Here is a 20620-nt window from a genome sequence, read left to right as displayed (position 1 = left end):
CTGGCATCGAAGGATCACTACCAAGTACCAGCTGATGATGCAACTAGAAAATGACCTTGAATTAAAGGTTCAACGTGGACCAGCAGAATATCCCTGTCTACATATAATAACAGGAGTTAAAAATGCTGTTTGACCTAAATTAAGGGGGAAATGGAAAGGACAAATGAGTTTGTTTATATGGCTATGAGTCTCTAAAAAAGAGTCTGGAGGTTGTCAGAAGGATTGCCCTTATGCACACCTGAGCAGAGTCTCAGAGACAGATAAAGTAGATACAACCCCAGGTATTGGTCCTTTTGAGGGCTAAAGAGGCCCAGGGGTTCTATGGTCATGGCAGATGGGGTTCACTGCCATGTCAGTTGGCCCTTCTTTGGAGCTGGTGTTTCTGCGTGATGGAGCTGGACTCAGATGGGATCTCTTTTCACAAGCCTTTCATGCTACTTTACTGGAATTGTAGTTGGTGCTGGGGCTTAAGATATATCTAGGGGATTTGAATCTCTGGACTGACAATATGATAGCCAGGCCCTGACCTCAACAGACTTCAGCTCCTACACTCTGATTTATTGGACTTACCCCACTCAGCTAACATGGAGTTGAAGAATGTCAACCACCACACCATGGAGCTTAGAGTGCCTACAACTGAAAGCAGGAGGAATACAGCAAGGATCAGAGTGGACTTAATGATATTCTATTCACGAACTATTGTGGTTAATAATCGAGAAAATATGGCATTGATGTGGAAAAAGTGGCCATGGTGGCTGCTGGGTGCGGGGAAGGGGAGGAGGAGAAGAGATGTGGAGGCATTCTCGGGACTTGGAGTTGTCCTGGGTGGTACCCCAGGGACAATTGCCGGATGTTGTATGTCCTCCCATGGCCCACTGGATGGAACATGGGAAAGTGTGGGCTCTGGTGTGGAACACGGGACATGGGGTGCAGTGATGCCCAGCGATGTACTCACCAGATGCAATGGATGTGACATGATGATGGGGGAGAGTGTTATTGGGGGAGGGGGGAGTGGTGGGGTGGGAGCGGTGGGGGCAAATGGGGACCTCATATATTTTTTTTAATGTAATATCTCTTTAAAAAATGAATAAATTGAGTAGAATTTGAAAAATAAAATAAAATAAAAAAACATTGAAAAAATAAATAAATAAATCTAACTTATTTGTTACCTAACAGAAATTTCTGAGAAAGCCACCATTTTCATAGGTATCATATACTAAATTTTATTCTAGAATTTTATTAATTTACAGAAGCAAGTTAAGTTGTTGAGAGTACTACATTATGGAATATGCATAAGGGAATTTGGTTTTAATAGGATGAACTCTGATTTACACTAATGCTTTCACTTCAAATATAAGAATTCATAAATAAAAAAATAAAAAAATAAAAATAAAATTTAGAAATGAAGTCACCCCTATTGGCCCTATGACCCTCAACATCTGGCTAGTTCTCTCAGAAGGCAATAAAAACAATAAACCTGCTATCTAGGGGTGTTAGTCAGCCAAAAGGGGTGCTGATACAAAATACCAGAAATTGGTTGGTTTTCATAAAAGGTATTTATTTGGGGTAGGAGCTTACCGATACCAGACCACAAAGCATGTTACTTCCTTCACCAAAGTCTATTTCCACATGTTGGAGCAAGATGGCTGTGAACATCTGTGAGGGTTCAGGCTTCCTGGGTTCCTGTGTTCCTGGGGCTTGCTTTTCTCTGGGTTCAAGTTTCCTTTCTTCCTGGGGCTGGCTTCTCTTTCCTCTGTGAGCTTACTTCCCTGGGCTTCAGCTTAAGTCTTCAGCATCAAACTCCAATATCAAAATTCCAACATCAGTGGTGTCTGACTTGGCCCAGTGGGTAGGGCATCCATCTACCACATGGGAGGTCAAACCCCGGGCCTCCTTGACCCATGTGGAGCTGGCCCATGTGTAGTGCTGATGTGCACAAGGAGTGCCCTGCCACACAGGGGTGTCCCCTGCATAGGGGAGCCCTATGCACAAGGAGTTCACCCTGTAAGGAGAGCCACCCAACATGAAAGAAAGTGCAGCCTGCCCAGGAATGGTGCCACACACATGGAGAGCTGACACAGCAAGATGACACAACAAAAAGAAACAGATTCCCATGCCACTGACAACAACAGAAGCGGACAAAGAAGACGCAGCAAATAGACACAGAGAACAGACAACCGGGGTTGGTGGGGAGGGGAGAGAAATAAATAAAAAAATAATTTTAAAAAAAATCCAATATCAGAAACCCACAACTCTGTTCTTTGCCATGCCTTTGATGGGTGGGAACTCAAAGCCCCAATCATAAATCAATCATGCCCAGGTACAGATCAGATTACAAGCATAATCCAATATCTATTTTTGGAATTCATTGATAATATCAAACTCCTACACTAGGTAAAAACTACAATCTAACATCAGAATTGGTCAGGACCATCCCTGCAAACTTATGTACTGCCAATAAAACCCTAGAAAATAACTTAACCCAGTGTAACCTCCCAGGATTTTTCTTCCTATGTGGAAGCACTGTATATAGATGCTTAGAAACCAATTGGGGAAGCGGACTTGGCCCAATGGATAGGGCGTCCATCTATCACATGGGAGGTCCGTGGTTCAAACCCTGGGCCTCCTTTACCCATGTGGAGCTGGCCCATTCGCAGTGCTGATGCATGCAAGGAGTTCCATGCCACGCAGGAGTCCCACACGCAGGGAGTACACCCCATAAGAAGAGCCACCCAGTGCAAAAGAAAGTTCAGCCTGCTCAGGAATGGTGCCGCACACACGGAGAACTGACACAACAAAATGATGCAACAAAAAGATACACAGATTCCCGTGCTGCTGACAACAGAAGCAGACAAAGAAGAACACACAGCAAATAGATGCAGAGAACAGACAACTGGGTGGGGGGGGAGGGGAGAGAAATAAAATAAATCTTAAAAAAAAAAAGAAACCAATTGAACAGGAAGTTGCATCATGGTGTTCTTAACACCAGAAGTGTTGGTATATACTGATGATGAGCTAGAACAAGCCCTAAATCTGCACCAAGAGCAGGCCAAACAAGCTCTGCTCACCACCACCCTTATAGAAGCAGGTATAGTCATGGGAATAGGAACTGGATTGGGAGGATTAGGTTTTTCCTTCGACTTTTATTACAACCTTTCTGGAGAATTAAATGAGAACATAGAACAAGTTGCTAATTACCTAGTCTCCCTCCAGAGCCAAGTCAACTCATTAGCCACAGTAGCCCTGCAAAACAGGAGAGCCTTAGACCTATTAACAACAGAAAAATGAGGAACAAGCATCTTCCTCGGGGAAGAATGCTGTTACTATGTCAACCAATCAGAAATAGTTTATACCAAAGTAAAAGAGCTAAGAGACCAGATTCGGGAAAGAAAAAGGGAATTAGAGGAGTCGTGGAGCTGGAATCTGGGACAATGGTCCTCTTGGCTCCTGCCCCTAGCAGGTCCCCTAATCACTTTACTCATGTTAGTCACATTTGGCCCCTGTGTAATCAATGCCTTTATCAGGTTCAGTAAAACAACAGTTAACCATGGAGGAACAGCAAGAGTTCTGGCCCTAAGAGAATATAAGCTACTTAGCATGGGTGACAACACCTTATAAAAAGTATATAGGGTTGTCAAAAGGGGGGAAATGTTGAGAAATAAAAAGCATAACCTTACAAAAATATCTAATAAGTCACTCCTGCACCCCACTTCTGTAAATCAGCCTGTGAAAACATGGCCAAGCAGGAAGATATCTAACAAGTAACTCCTGCCCCTGCATCTGTAAATCAGTCTGCAAGAGCACAGCCTTGCAGCTGCATTCTGCATCTGTAACCCTGCTTGCAAAATTTCGCCTAGCAATGCATTAGCCAGTGAGCAAAAGTTATGCTGATCCTACCTGAAATCCTATATTAACCTATAAAAACTGAAAAATGGGGCTCAGAATTTGGAGATTGCCTCTCTTCTGGGCCTGCATGTAATAAAACTGTTCCACCATCTCTCCAGAGTGCTGGTTTGGGGTTTTTTCTGTGGTTCAGAACTCCTGGCTTTACTGCAACAGTGGGAGATGCATGGTAGCTGTCATGCCAGTTGGCCTAGGCAGGGTGGACCTGGGGCAGGACAGGGGCATCCCATGAACATGAGCGAGGGTGGAGAGTCACACCTTGGCAGTAACAGTGTGCAGAGTAGCCTCTTTGTTGACCAAATCTGGGCTTTGTATGGTCTCAGTTGTCTGGTGGATTTTCTTAGGATTGAGATGATAGGAATTTTAGCTATGGTTAGCATTCACATGTGGGGGTTAGAAAGGAGCACTGAAATTTTTTTTTAAGAGATCAGAAGTTATTATCTTCTTTAGTTACCAAGCCTTTTATTTTTATTTTTTTAAGATTTATTTTTATTTATCCCCCCCACCCCCATTGTCTGTTCTCTGTGTCTATTTGCTGCATGTTCTTCTTCATCCGCTTCTGTTGTCAGCAGCATGGGAATCTGTGCCTCTTTTTGTTGCGTCATCTTGCTGCATCAATTCTCTGTGTGTGCGGCACCATTCCTGGGCAGGGTGCTTTCTTTTGTGCTGGGCAGCTCTCCTTCCGGGGCACACTCCTTGTTCATGGGGCTCCCCTATGCGGAGACACCTTGGTGTGGCATGGCACTCTTTGAGCGCATCAGCACTGCGCATGGGCCAGCTCCACATGGGTCAAGGAGGCCCAGGGTTTGAACCGCAGACCTACCATGTGGTAGACGGACACCCTAACCACTGGGCCAAGTCCGCTTCCCCTCCCGAGCCTTTTAAAAGTTGAAACATAACCATAGTTATTTGTTTGGTTTCCCACATTGTTCTCTCCTACCCTGAATAGAAATAGCAGCATTAACTATACTTTTTTAAAGGGAAATAAATTTTTATTATTCTTACTCTTAGAGATCTATGGAGTTTGAGATATAAAGATTGGAAAAAGCTGACTTAAAGACTGTAATTAAAGCAATCAATTTTTATCACAAAAAAATAGGAAATTGTTTGTCTCACAAGGCATGAATTACAGGGAGACAATGATCTCCCAATTTTGATATTGTTGATTATTTTCTCTGCAAACAATATCTTGTATTTTAATTTTTATGTAGATATTAACATAGATATTACTTTTGAAATCAGTCTGTGGATAACATGTCAGCATTTTGTGCTAAGTAACTCAGCACCTGATAGTCAATGCAGTGATTTGGTTCAGCTGATAAAAATTATGACTTAATTAAAACCATTCATAGTCCAAATGCCTTAAGTCATTACTTTCAGCCACTACTCTAAATAATCCTGCAGAATTACTAAGCAAATCTTCGAATGGACCTGATTATTAGAGACCCAAGTCTTGAAGGTAGAATTAAAACACCTATGTTAATATACAAACCAGAATATGTGACACAACCAGTATGTTAAATGTAAATTAAATGTCATTGAATACAGTCAAAGGAGTCCTATTTTGTAGATAAAGCAATGGAAAGAGCTCTGGACTGGGAATGAGATTTAGGGTGAAGTGTGGTCTCTCTAGGCCTCAGTTTGTCATCTCTTTCAGGAAAGTTGACAAGATCAGAATTTCCCAACCTAATACTCCCCTAAACACTGTTCTAAAGGTTTTAATAGGTTTACTGCCCCCAGCAGTGTTCATGGCAAATCATATGGAAGCCCACTGAGCTAAAGTAAGTTTAAATTTTGATTTGCTTTTAACTACTTTCAAAACCTTTACTATACTTATATGCAAAGTAAATCTCCAGAAGGTTATCAAAGCATATCCTAAAAATGCTTGGCCAGAGAGTATATTTTTTTCATGGCAAGCTGTTAATACCTCCTAAAAGGTAATTACATGGATATCAAGTTGAAAATTGGTGTTTTTTGAGAATGCTTTTAGATTTAAAATTCCATGCATTATGGTTTGTTGTTGTTTTGTTTTTCCAAGCATTATTTTTTAAGTACTAAAAGTTATTTTATTGTAGTTTTCACTTTAAGCTTTCTGGAATATGAAGATGGAGTGGCACTCTCATTGGAATAAGCAAAGGGCTTGTATTTGCCTTACTAAATTATTAGTATTAAGGATGTTCATAGGTCTTCATGCTTTCATTTATAGCAAAAGAGTATCTTCTCATTTTTTATGGTCTCTCAATGCTTCTCTTTAACCATAATTCATGTTTTGAACTTGATTTTATGATCAAGTTATTGATTTTATTGAGGATGGCACTTAAAGTTCCAATTAGTAAAGACTCGTTGATAATAGCATTATTTTACTATGAATGATTTGCCTTTCTAGTCACGAATTCCTACAACTGTGAAATGTGACAGAACCCACTGGAAATATACTTAGTAATTAATAACTAAATTTTAAGAGCTTAGATAATGGAAAAGTTCAAGATTAAAACATAAAATCTGAAATAGTTATTTCTTGATAAAAAACAGGATCTAAGTATTGAATTCAATTATTTTGCAAAATTTTGTGATGTGTCCCTGGTACACAACCGGTATGAATGCTTCTATTTTTTATTACTTAAGGGTGAGTGCTGTTAATGAGCTCTTGTTGCTTTGTTAGGTGTGACTGCTATTAATGTAGTTGGGGGAGAGGTAGGGAGAGAGCATTTCATTTTAATAGCTATGCCTTAATTCAGGGAAGGTCTCTCCCTGAAATAAAACTAAGTACAAGTATACAGCTAATATTTTTCTGTATTAGCTAACTGTACTGAGAATTTATTACATGAATATAAATATTTTAGATTCCATCTTTAAATTATGATTCCCTTTTTCTCTTTATTGTACATTCTGCACCTGCCCCTCCCCAAGCTATCCAAACCTCAATGATCTTTAACCCATTCTTTCATTGCATAACTCAGATATTATATCAACTTTTTAAGGATAAGTGTGAGCCCAGGACCTCATACATGGGAAGCAGGTACTCAACCACTGAGCTACACCTGCTTCCCACATTTCAATGAATTTTAACAAATATTTACATATCTGTGTAACCACTGCAATTAAGATTTGAAACATTTCCATTACTCAGGCCTGTATGGTTATGCTTTTGCTTTCTTAGAATATTCTCCCTGTCTCTACCTGTCCGAATCATACCTGTGTTTCAAGTGCTGGTTCAGTGAATCCTTTCTAGATTACCTCATTTTGAATTAATTGTGTCCTCTTCTGAGTTTCCTATTTACATTTCTTTAAACATCCTTCTCTGTCCTTCACAATGGCTAAATCACTGGCGAGTACATAGTAGGCACTTATATTTGTTTATTGACCAAACAGATTAGTGCAGTATTTCCCAAACTTATGCCATTCTTATATCATCAAAATTTTGGCCATATCTGCAAACTTCCTATATACTCATTTTCTAAATATTTATTTAAATCAAAGCAAATGTTTTATTTTTATAGAAAATTTGAAATAATCACTATAAATAAAAAGTTTTAAAGATTAAAATAATGAAAAGCAAACTGTTAAATTCTAGCTAGAAACTTGCCTGCTACAGGCTCTAAGTCTGAGACTTGTTAGTCTTTTAGAAAGAGATTATAAAGAATTACAAAGGTTTTGATAATATTCTAGCATCAAACTGAGACTTTTTTTAAGATTTGTTTATTTAATTATTTTTCCCCCCCCACCGCCCCCCCCAAGTTGTCTGCTCTCTGTGTCCATTCCCTGTGTGTTCTTCTGTGACCGCTTCTATCCTTATCAGCGGCACCAGGAATCTGTGTTTCTTTTTATTGCGTCATCTTGTGTGTCAGCTCTCCATGTGTGTGGTGCCATTCCTGGGCAGGCTACACTTTCTTTCATGCTGGGCGGCTCTCCTTATGGGGCACACTCCTTGAGCGTGGGGTTCCCCTACACGGGGGACACCCCTGTGTGGCACGGCACTCCTTGCGTGCATCAGCACTGCGCATGGGCCAGCTCCACACGGGTCAAGGAGGCCCAGGGTTTGAACCGCGGACCTCCCATGTGGTAGATGGATGCCCTAATTACTAGGCCAAGTCCGCTTCCCAGAGACTTTCTTCTTAATGCAAAGAAATTGAAAGAGAAAGAAGAGGAAATAGTTTTAGCATGTGATTCATTGTTACATTGCCCTGTGCTTGGATCCCCTAAAAATCGTTTTACATCAGGTTGATGACTCAAATTTCAGGAAATACTGGATTAATTGGAGTTTGAAAATTCCTTGGAACTTTAACAGTAAAAGAATTATGAGGGAAACGGACTTTGGCCCAGTGGTTAGGGCGTCCGTCTACCATATGGGAGGTCCGCGGTTCAAACCCCGGGCCTCCTTGACCCGTGTGGAGCTGGCCATGTGCAGTGCTGATGCGCGCAAGGAGTGCCGTGCCACGCAAGGGTGTCCCCGCGTGGGGGAGCCCCACGCGCAAGGAGTGCGCCCGTGAGGAAAGCCGCCCAGCGTGAAAAGAAAGAAGCAGCCTGCCCAGGAATGGCGCCGCCCACACTTCCCGTGCCGCTGATGACAACAGAAGCGGACAAAGAAACAAGATGCAGCAAACAGACACCAAGAACAGACAACCAGGGGAGGGGGGGGGGGGAAATTAAATAAATAAATAAATCTTAAAAAAAAATAAAAAATAAAATAATTATGAAATACAGTCTCTACTATAAATTAAAAGATATACTAGAACTAACTTTAAAAATATAAAAAAATACACTAATGAAAGAAGTTGTTGATATGGGAGGAGCCAGGGGTGAAGGGAGTGGGGTATATAGGAAACTCTGATATTTTTTAATGTAACATTGTGGGGTTTATGTATCTTTTAAGAAAAAGATAATAATTGAAAAAAAAAGTTTTTACCTAAAAAGAAAAAATACCAAAAAAAAAAAAAAAAGCGATGAGCCCCTGCTTCCCACATGGGAGGAACCAGGATCAATTCCCAGTACCTCCTAAAAGCAAACAAAAACCTAAGCAAACAAAAAAACCAACTCAGAGGAGCCCATATGGCTCAGTGGTTGAGTGTCCACTTCCCAAATACAAGATCGAGAATCCAATCCCTACCCTCAATACCACTCACACAAAAAAGGAGACTAAGCATTAATATGATTTTTTAATTAGATAAGTGACTATATTTTCAAAAATACCCTCAAAGTCACTCATGTTACTTTTACAAATAAAATGCTACTACCTTATTGCTACTGGGAATACATTTGCTTTCAGATAAACATGTGAATCTAAAGAAATAATTTTTTAATCTAAAAACCAGTCAGGATCCTTTTTATGAAAAAGTGGTAACTGTTTATCCAGGAGTAATGAAATGATAACATGTTTATTTGGCAAAGTTCCTATAATAATACAATATTTATTTGGCAAAGCTCCTTTTAAGTATAAAGTTAAATGCATCTGATATCTCCCCTTTACTTCTCCACTTATTTTTATATAGTTATTGCGGTCACCCCTCGGGCTGAAGTGTGGTTTGCTGGCCTGGAGGGGGAGCAGCCGTGGCAGGCCAAGCCGCTGCCCCCATAATAGGGTGGCTGGTCGGACTCACCGCCACCCCTGAAGGAAGCTCGGCATGGGCGCAGAGTGCCCTCGGGTCTCCCCTTCTCGGCAGCCATGCTTCCGCGGCCACCCCTCCTTCCGGATGGCGCCACACGATGCCTGTGGGGCGGCACCCTTCTTCTTCTTTCTCCCTGCGCAGGCGCAGGGCGGAAAATTCCAGTCTGCCCTTTTCCCCTCCCCCGACAGCAGCAACAGCCAGGCGTGGGTGGAAAAATCCAGTCTGCCCTTTTCCCTTCCCCCGACAGCAGCAACAGCCAGGCATGGGCGGGAAACTCAAGTCTGCCCTCCACCCCATCAACAGCAGCCACCAATCCCTAAACCCTGCCCCTTCCCCCAGCAACAGCGACAGCCAATCCCTAACCACCACCCCTCCCCCGTCCAGTACCGCCCACTGACCTTTCACCGGCAACCAATCAGAACAGGGCGTGGCTTCGACCAATCAGCCTTCCCCAGCCCCTATAAAACTGTTGCCTCTCCCTCAATAAAGTTGGACTTGCGTGTTTACCTTGTCTCCGCGGTAGTTCTTCTGCCGTGCGCCCTCCAGTCCTGAGAGCCCCCGACAAGGGCCTGGCCTCCCTTGTCCCCAGTTCGTCACCTGCTTCTCCGGGCGACCCCTTCGTCGCCTGCTTCTCCGGGCGACCCCTTCGTCGCCGGCTTCGCCGGGCAACCCCGTCAGCCGAACTGCGCAACCCCTTGTGAGACCGATCCCTCGTCTGCTGCCGGACCGACCCCTCGTCCCAAGTGGGACCGACCCTTCGTCCCAAGCGGGACCGACCCCTCGTCCAGAGCTGGACCGACCCCTCGTCCGCAGCCAGACCCCACCTCTACCGACCGAGCAAACCGTCGCAAGTTATATTTTCACATTTCTATCCTGAAGACTTTTACAGCATTTTTCTTCAAGGTAATGACAAACTCCCCTCTCTTATGAAATGAGTTTCATATGAACAGGCAGGAAAATAAATTTCTACTCTTCTGTAAAATAAATCGCATATTTCAAATTGCTATTGTTATTTAAAAGTGTATATCTACATTATAAGCTTCATGTTTAAATTGCAGATACCCTATGGTCAGGAACAAAGAGCTCAGGTAAACCATTTAGTTTGATGCTACTGTTCTACAAAAAACTAAAAATTTACTTGAGTGATGATAATAAGTTTATCAGTACATGCAATAATTTGGTACTCAACCAGAAGTCAGATTTCTGTTAACCTAAAATTTGGGATGCAACCTCAAGTCAGAGGTAAGAAAAGAGTCTTGAATGCATAGTCTTTATTTCATAAGAAAGCTTTCATTGAAACAAGTTATTTCTTTCCTGTGTCTTTACTACAAAATAAAGTAGCAATACACTAGCCATGCAGATAAACTGTCATTACATAAAAGTGAAAACTGACCAGAGTCAGAAAAAACATAAAAGCCCATCAGTTTTAGTCCTTTGAGTTATACAGGTTAACCTTACATTTTTAAGTTGCACTTAATTGTACTACCTGAGACCCTAAGGATATGCATTTTTTTGATTGAAGTTTTTATTTACTTGGAACTTTATTTTTTTTGAGATTCATATTTTATGTACAGGTAAATGAAAAACACCCCCTATAAAGTCTAATTTGGCATAAGGAAAGCAATATGAAGAAGTAGTTGCTGGTTCCACAGCAACACAAAAAAGGAGTCCATGTTATCATTTCTTTAAACAATGATTTGTTATTAAATTTAAAAAGCAGCCACATTTCTTCATGCTGCATATGTGAAAGAATTAAAAATATAAGTGACTTTTCAACAACAAAAATAAAGTCAACAAAGTTGCAAGAAACAATCCAAGCAAGACTAATAATGGCCCAGAATCTTTTGGAATGAAAGCTTGGGTCACCCCACCAGACAAAGAACTATGGTCAGCTGAGGTCCTTGCTGAGGGCAATGGGGACTTGGAATGGGTAGTGGAAAAGGGCGTGATAAATATGAACTTCGACCACGTGATCAGTTACAGAAATGAGGACTGTAATGGTCATGAATCTTAAGTATGATTGTATATGTACATAAAATGAATATCTTTGTTTTTTTCCCTTTTCATTTGACAAGCTGTAGTAGTTTCATGTCATAATATTTAAGGATGTCAAGTTCAAGACAGAATATTATCCAAGGACTTGCACCCTATTCTGTAGAGAATGGATTTCTGGTTGTATGCAGGACCGTTGAACATGGTTAGGTAGGAAAATATATATATATATATGCATGTCTGTTTTTATTTAAAGACTAAGTATGGTTTAAGATGATGTGTATGGTTACCAAGGTGACAAGGGGTGGACTGTGATGGTTAGGCTAATGTGTCCACTCAGCCAGGTACTTATGCCCAGTTGTTTGGTCAAGCAAGCACTGGGTTAATTGTTGGACAAGGACAGTTATGGACTTTGTCATCAGGGAGTTTACTGCATGTATGGCTAATTACATCTATAACCAACCAGGGAGATTGCCATCAGCAATGAATGGTATCTTATCCACTCAGCTGAATGTAGTAAAAGGGGAAATTACTTCAGCATTCAGAGTTTTCCAGCTTGTCTTTGGCCAGCCAGCATCTCCTGGGACCTTCACTGGAGCCACTGGTTTGCAGCCTGCTTGCAGAATCTGGAATTGTATATCCCCACGGTCACATAGGAGAATTTTATAAAATCTCATACTATTTACAGACATCTCCTGTTGACTGTTTCCCTAGAGAACTCTGACTAAAACACTCTGAAAGTGAGTACCCTTTAGGACATATATTCTTAGGAATTTAAGAGTAAGAAGCAAGATGTCCATAAACACTCTCGACTGGGTAAATAAGCAAAATGTATGCATATACATAGATATCAATAAATGTGTGTATACACACATTTGTATATATGGGGAGAATGTTAAGCCAATGTGTTAGCAACTAGTGAATCTGGTTGTAGCAGTTTGACATGGTTATGAATTCCAAAAATAGATACTGGATTATGTTTGTAATCTGGTCTGTACCTAGGTGTGATTATAATTAGGACTTTGATTGGGCCATGTCATTAGGTCACACAGATAAAAGACATGGCAAAGGACAGTCGAGGGTTCTTAATGTTAGAGTTTGATACTGTAGCCTTAAGCTGGAGCCCCAGGAAGTAAGCTCACAGAGGAAAGAGAAGAAAGTCCCAGGAAGAGAGGAATCTTGAGCCTAGGAAGAAGCAAGCCCTGGGAAGAAAGGAAAGCTGAACCCAGAGACAAGCAAGAGCCTGGAAGAGAGGAATCCAGGAAGCCTGAACCCTCACAGACATGAGCAGCCATCTTACTCCAACACATGAAAACAGACTTTGGTGAAGGAAGTAACTTATACTTTATGGCCTGGTATCTGTAAGCTCCTACCCCAAATAAATACCCTTTATAAAAACCAACTGATTTCTGGTATTTTGTATCAGCACCCCTTTGGCTAATACACTGGTCAAGGGGTATACAGGAGATTTTATGTAATTTTTCTGAAAGTTTTAAATGACTTCAAATGAAGGAGTTTTAAAAAATCTAAATATATATTACATATACATAATGAAGGCCCATCATTTAGAGATTAGAAATATCTATTCATTTACACTTTTTTATGGTACCACACAAAAACCCCATGCTTTGTATTTTTCCAGATTAATACATTCTGGACATCTTCCAAAAGCCATAACTACAAATTTACCTTCTCCCATTTGATGTCTGTATAGTGTCCCATTTTATCAATTAATCATAGAATACTCTGGCAATCCAACTGATTTTTTTTTTTTTAAAGATTTCTCTCCCCTCACCCCCCACCCTGGTTGTCTGTTCTCTGTGTCTATCGCTGTGTCTGTTGTTGTCAGCAGCATGGGAATCTGTGTTTCTTTTTGTTGCATCAGCTCTCCGTGTGTCCGGCACCATTCCTGGGCAGGCTGCACTTTCTTTCGCACTGGGTGGCTCTCCTTACAGGGCACACTCCTTGCGCGTGGGGCTCCCCTACACGGGGGAACACCCCTGCGTGGCACGGCACTCCCTGTGCGCATCAGCACTGCGCATGGGCCAGCTCCACACGGGTCAAGGAGGCCCAGGGTTTGAACTGCGGACCTCCCATGTGGTAGACGGACACCCTAACCACTGGGCCAAGTCCGCCGCCCCAACTGGTGATTTCTATGACTGCTATTATAAACAATGAAAAACACTTTGTGTACATCTGTGGCAGACAAATTTGAAGATCAAAGATCCATCTTTGGGATCTATTCCTTAATTTCAGCCCTATATTACCACATGAGATAAAGCAATCATATTATGACTACAGAAAATCTTTATCAACAATTTTATTCATTTTTCACAGCTTTACAGCTTTAGCAAAAATAAGTCACTACTATAAATATAAAAAGTAAAGAAAAGGAAATATAATCCAAAACCCTCTGATAAGAACATACTGACAAAGATCCTTTCACATGTCTCTATGCATATGTTCACACTGATGATTTATGTTAGCTGGGTCCTACCAAGAGGGCTATAACCTGTCTCTCCCCTAATATGAGCTCTATGTCAAAATTAGATCTTTTATAATGACTCAGAGTCTGAAGAAATCCCTTTCCACTCAATACTTTTAAGAATATCACCAGCATGGACTCCAAGAATTTGAAGATGTTAATTTGGATTAAATCCAATACCACACTTCACATTTCTAAAGATTCTTGCCAGTGTGGACTTTCTGATGGTATGTAAGACGTGAACGGTGACTGAAGTCCTTACCACACACATCACATTTGTATGGCTTTTCTCCAGTGTGGATTCTCTGATGGGCTTGAAGACGTGAACTCTGACTGAAGCCTTTACCACACTCTTCACATTTAAACAGTTTCTCCCTAGTGTGAACACTCAGATGGACTCTAAGATTTGAGGGGAGACTGAAGGCCTTACCACATTCCCCACATTTATGCGGTTTCTCTCCAGTGTGGACTCTCTGATGATGGCGAAGATTCAAGCGCCTACCGAAGCCTTTCCCACACTCTTCACATTTGTATGGTTTCTCTCCAGTGTGGCCTCTCTGGTGGTATATAAACTGTGAGCTGTATCTAAAGCCCTTTCCACAGACACTGCATTTGTACGGCTTCTCCCCAGTGTGGACCCTCTGGTGAGATTGAAGACCTGAGGACTGACTGAAACCCTTCCCACATACATCACATTTGTGTGGTTTCTCTCCAGTATGGACTCTCTGATGTACCCGAAAATCTATGGCCTGACTGAAGCTCTTATCACATGCTTCACACTTATACGGCTTCTCTCCCGAGTGGACTCTCTGATGAGCATGAAGATTTGATCTCCAACTGAAGCCCTTCCCACACTCCTCACATTTATATGGTTTTTCTCCAGTGTGAATTACCTGATGCAATTTAAGATTTGAACTATAACTGAAGTACTTACCACACACATCACATTTGTATGGTTTCTCTCCAGTGTGGACTCTCTGGTGAGTTTGCAGCTTTGAGGACTGACTGAAGCCCTTACCACACGTTTCACATTTGAATCGTTTCTCCCCAGTGTGGACATTCTGATGGACTTGAAGATTTGAAGCCTGACTGAAGCCCTTACCACACTCCTTACATTTATAGGGTTTCTCTCCTGTGTGAACCCTGTAATGAATATGAAGATCTGTATTACGGGTAAAGCCTTTCCCACACGCCTCACATTTGTATGGTTTCTCTCCAGTGTGAACTCTCCGATGGCATATTAATGGTGAATTGTGACTGAAACCCTTACCACAGACATCACACTTGTAAGGTTTCTCCCCAGTGTGGACCCTCTGATGTATGTGAAAATGTGCAGCCTGGGTGAAGCTCTTACCACACTCCTCACATTTATATGGTTTCTCACCTCTGTGGACCCTCTGATGAACACGAAGATTAACACTCCAACCGAAGCCCTTACCACACTCTTCACATTTGTATGGCTTTTCTTCAGTATGCACTCGCTGATGGCACTGAAAATTTGAACTCTGACTAAAACATTTACCACACTCTTCACATTTATAAGGTTTCTCTCCAGTATGAGTTCTGTAATGAATGGTAAGACCTGTGCTGCTACTGAACCCCTTGCCACAGCTGTCACATCTATAGGATTTCTCTCCTGTATGGTTAGATTGATGAACATGAAGAAAGCTCTTATTAAAACAATCTCCAGATACATGATATTTGTCAAGTTTCTCTCCTGGGTGAATTCTCTGATGAGTTTGCAGTTGTGAGCTCTGGCTGAAGCATTTCTCTCCTTTGTGAATACTCTGAAGAACAGGAAGCACTGAGCTATAATTAAAGCTCTTTCCACTCTCACTACATGTGTGGGGCTTTTCTCCTAACAGTAATTGTTGATGGGAGTCATCACTAAAGTTTTTACCACATTCATTACATTTGTAGGGTTTCTGTTCTGTGTCAGTTTTAAGATGCTCATTAAGGGGTGATTTCTTCATGAAGTCTTCACATATATGCAGGTTATTTTTCATGTTAATTTCTTTACCTCTACTCTGATTCTGTGACTTACTCAGATATGTTTTCCTCCAAGAATCCTGCGTTCTCAAAGATGAAAGTTCTTGATTTTCGATATAAGTAGTGCTATTTCCTTTATGACTCAGTACATAATTCTCATTTTCAGAAACCTGAATAGAATCACCTTGTAGTAACTGGGAACTCTTCCCTTGAGGATTTATGATGGCATCTTTTCTCCTGGTTAATTTATTTGCAACTTGTTTCCAGATCTGCCAACAGGATAGCTCTTCATGTGAAAGGTATTTCAATACAACTTTTCGAAAAGTCTCCATCTCATTTTGATTCTTGCTGCCTATAAGAATAAGCAATATTCAGAGATGAGAATAGAAACTTTATTCAGAAATATCAGAGTTTCACTTAGGCCATAGGAGAAGGCCTTAATAAATCATGGAAAGGTTCAACATATTTTTACCACCATTTATCCTTTTCTCATATTTCCAGGAAGGTGGAAGTGGGAGGGAGGGGTGGCAGTCAGCAGGCTCCTATCTCCTAAGTATAAAGCAAACCCATTTAAACCACAAGTCCAATGCATAAGCTGCAAGTTTGAAATCAGGAAGCTGCAGGGAAACAAAAACACAATTCATATTCCAACCTATAATTTTATCAATTAAACGCCTTCTCACCTTTTCCTCAGTAGGCTTATGACTAGTGGGATTTTACCAAATTAGGTTAGAAAAGCTCAGACCGTAGGTATATGCATCACGTTTGTAGGGTGTTGGGTTCTGGCGGAAATTATCCTTGAAGAGAAATTTGGGAAAAGGGTTGGAATAATAACACACAATGTTCTAAAACCAGGTAGTAATATAGGTGTCTATAATGTCTAGTTGTTTTTTTTTTAAGTGGAAAAGGAAAAGCTAATCTTGTACAACCAAGAAAAGAACTTGAGAGAAAGAAAGAAACAGCATTGTGTAGACTCTCAAAACCGACCCTGAAGAGGAAGAGAGAGAGAGTTATATTATTGAATTTGGAAAGCAGTTCCCCAGAGTTATGTGGGGCTTGCAACTTGTTCCCTCTCTTCCTGCAGATCTCTGTTCTGCAGAAGTAACACAAGGTCACTGCCTTGTGTGAAGACTCCTTTATCACCCAATATAAAGTAATTCCTCCTCATCCCCGCAAATCTGATTCTTCCTATTTGCTTTACCTTGTTTTATTTTTCCTGTAATGCCTATTATTCGATTTACTCCAAAGGTCCTAATTTTTTCTTTTTTTGGTCTTTTTAGATGCACACTAGAACGAAACAGTCATGTGGAGACATACTTCGTTTTCTTCAACTGCTTTATCTCCACTGTAACAGAACTTTTCAAACTGCTGGGATATATTAGTAAACTCTGAAACCAATTCTGTAAATTGTAACAAATATTAAAATAAATAAAATCATGAGAGGTGTGTCACAAACAGTAAGGGCATCACCATATAAATATACATATGCATACACAACATACACATATATGTGCATTTATATTTCTATACTGGGTCAAGATATAAAATGTATTTCTTACTGTCATTGTTAAAAGTGTAGGAAAACCACCGGCTTAAAATGTTTAAGGGGGTACCAAGTCCTTAATCAAACAATTAATTTACTTACAGAAAGTTACAACCAATAATATAAACTTGGGAAAAAAAATGCCAACAGGTATAGATACATTTCTGGGCATAATAGGCTGAATATGGCCCCCAAAGGTGTACTTGTCCTAAGCCCCAGAACCTGTGAATATGTTACATGGCAAAGGGAACTTTGCAGATGTGAATAAATTCAAGATAGTTAGGTTAGGAAGATGGTGTCAAATTAACAGAACTCAATGCTCTCACAAAAACAATGGAGAAAGAGCCAAAAGCTGTCTAGGGGACCTGCTTTGGGGGTCAGCATACCAGGACAGTGTTACACAACTCCCAGGAGGGTGAGGGACAAAGAGACAGGGAAGCCGAAACAACAAAAGTGAGTTACCAAGTCCCTGACGCACCTGGGAAGGGCTCCCCTCCCCTACCTCCAAGAGATGAAGTTGGGGTAAAACCCCTGGCTCACTGCAGCAGACTGAGAGGGGAACAGATATCTTCCTCCCTGTAGCTGTTTTGAGGGAAAAGGGAAGGGGAGTCTGGGTGCTTTTCTTTGATGAACTTGGCCAGCAGGGCCTGCTTTGAATCTCTGATCTGGAGATTCAACACAGGACTCACCACCTCCATGGAAATGTGTGCTAACAAGCGCCATCTGCTGGCCGGTCTGGAAACTGCATGGACAAAAATTTTTCTCCTTGTTCTCTGTATCCAATCTCTGGGAGAAAATATGCACCCCATTAGTGAGTCTCTGGCCTAATTGTGATAACTTAAGCTGGGCAATTTCAAAGACCTAGAATAAGTTGAACCAAATATCAAAGAAGAGCTGTGAAAAATAAACAATAGGCAATAGAAAGAGAAACTGGCCATCAGAGTAAATTCTCCAACATATTCAGATGCCTAGGCACAAAAAAAAAAAAAAAAAAAATTACAAGCCATACTAGGAAAGCAGAAAGAGATGGCCCTGCCAAAAGAACTAGCCAGATACCTGAAAAGATACAGGGTTTAATACAATTAATCAGTGATAATCACACAACTCTCCTAAATCACTTCAAAGAGTTTAAAGAAATAAAGGATATTAAGAAGACACTGGGAGAGCAAAAAGAACAATTTGAAAGCCTACAAATAAAAGTAACAGATCTTATGGGAATGAAAGATATAATGGATAAGATTAAAAATACATTAGAGGTAAGCAGATTTGGCTCAACGGATAAGAGCGTCGCCTACCATATAGGAGGTCCAGGGTTCAAACCCAGGGCCTTCTGACCCATGTAGTGAGCTGGTCCATGCGCAGTGCTGATGCACACAGGAGTGTCGTGCCACACAAGGGTGTCCTCCACATAGTGGAGCCCCACATACAAGGAGTGCACCCTGTAAGGGGAGTTGCCCCACGTGAAAAGAGCAGCCTGCCCAGGAGTGGCACCACACACATGGAAAGCTGATGCAGCAAAATGATGGAACAAAAAGAGACAGAAAAAAAAAAAAAAAAGAGACAGATTGCCAGGACGGCTGACAAAATGTAAGTGGACACAGAAGAACACACAGCGAATGGACACAGAGAACAGACAATGGGGGAGGGGAGGATGTGGGGGGGAAATGGGGAGAGAAATAAATAAAAAATAAATCTTTAAGAGAAAAAATACGTTAGAGGCACCTAAGAGCAGATATGAATTGCTCAAAGACAGAAGTGGTGATTTTGAAGACAGAACATTTGAACTGGAAAAGACAGAACAGAAAGAGAAGAGAAAGGAAAAAATGGAACAGTGGTCTCAGAGAACTGAATGATAATACAAAACGCACAACCATTTGCATTACCAGCGTCCCAGAAGAAGAAAATGGAAAAGGGGCAGAAAGAATATTTGCGAAGATAATGACCGAAAACTTCCCAACCTTTATGAAGGACATAAATATCAATACCCAACAAGGACAACTCACCCCAAACAGAATAAATCTGAATAGACCTACCCTGAGACACCTACTATTCAAAATGATAAATATCAGAGGAAAAGAGAGGATTCTGAAAGCAGCAAGAAAAAAGCAAAGCATCATATACAGGGGAAACTTGATACGGTTAAGTGCCAACCTCTCATCAGAAACCATGGAGGTAAGAAAAAAGTGGTATGATGTATTTAAGTACTGGAAAAAAAAAACTGCCAGCCAAGAATTCTGTATCCAGCAAAACTGTCCTTCAGAAATGAGGGTGACTTCAAAGTGACCCTTCAAAGTGACAAACAAAAACTCATAGAATATGTTATCAAAAGACCAGAATTGCAAGAGATACTAAAGAGAGTGTTGCAGTCTGAAAGGAAAAAAATATATGGTTAAAGCATATCATAGTATTTGTAACTAGCAGACCTATATATGAGTATGATAGTGGTTGAAAGGGAAAGTCTAAGGTTGTGGGGAGCCACCCGCTGTAAAACCTATTTACAACCTCCAACAACATGGCGGATTTCACAACCCTGCCCTGCCATTTTCTCCTTCTTCTTCCTCCTTGTTTCTTTGTTCTCCCCTTCCCGCCACAACTCTGGTAACCACAGCACCACGCATGCGCAAGGCGCGAAACTCTGCAGACCCGGCACAAACTTTCAGCCAATTCCCTTCCTGGACATCTGCCACCCGCGAGACCAGCCTATCACCTGTGGACACATTCCCTTCCCTCAGTATATATTCCCGTGTTCTACCCCCAATAAACGAGGCTTGATCAGTATCCCGTCTTGCCTCCATTCTTCTCGTCCCCTACCCCCACTCCTTCCCACAGGTCCTAGAACTCGCCCCCGCCGGATCGGAGCATAAGGTCATGTATATTCCTAAAAGGAAAGCTAAAAACTGAAACATGGGACTGTGTAAGGTAGTAAAACCTCATGTAAAACACAAATATGGATGATATTACATATATGACTGTTTTTACAAAATATAAATATATTAAGGAGAAGAAAACAGAACAGCCAACTATGTACAGCAGGTGAGGCAGAGAGATTGAGAGGTGATGAGTTTCATTTGTTTGTTTTTTGTTTATTATCATTATTGGAAT

At 41.1% G+C, this 20620-nt stretch overlaps 1 protein-coding gene across 7 annotated transcripts in view; it reads right to left on the bottom strand.

The window, feature by feature from the left end:
• Positions 1–13806: 13806 nt before the first annotated feature.
• Positions 13807–20620, bottom strand: part of ZNF227 (zinc finger protein 227) — a 32919-nt gene continuing 26105 nt past the window's right edge. For all 7 annotated transcript variants that reach the window (XM_058280373.1, XM_058280374.1, XM_071209296.1 and 4 more), the window contains one exon: positions 13807–16327. In XM_058280373.1, the coding sequence (XP_058136356.1) occupies positions 14181–16327 (2147 nt within the window). In that variant the 3' untranslated portion in view covers positions 13807–14180. The remainder of the gene's footprint in view (positions 16328–20620) is intronic.

The sequence above is a fragment of the Dasypus novemcinctus genome, chromosome 18, assembly GCF_030445035.2.
Source record: "Dasypus novemcinctus isolate mDasNov1 chromosome 18, mDasNov1.1.hap2, whole genome shotgun sequence".
Classification (NCBI taxonomy): Eukaryota; Metazoa; Chordata; class Mammalia; order Cingulata; family Dasypodidae; genus Dasypus; species Dasypus novemcinctus.
The sequence above is the reverse complement of the archived record's forward strand: the minus strand, read 5'-3'. Positions and strand labels throughout refer to the sequence as shown.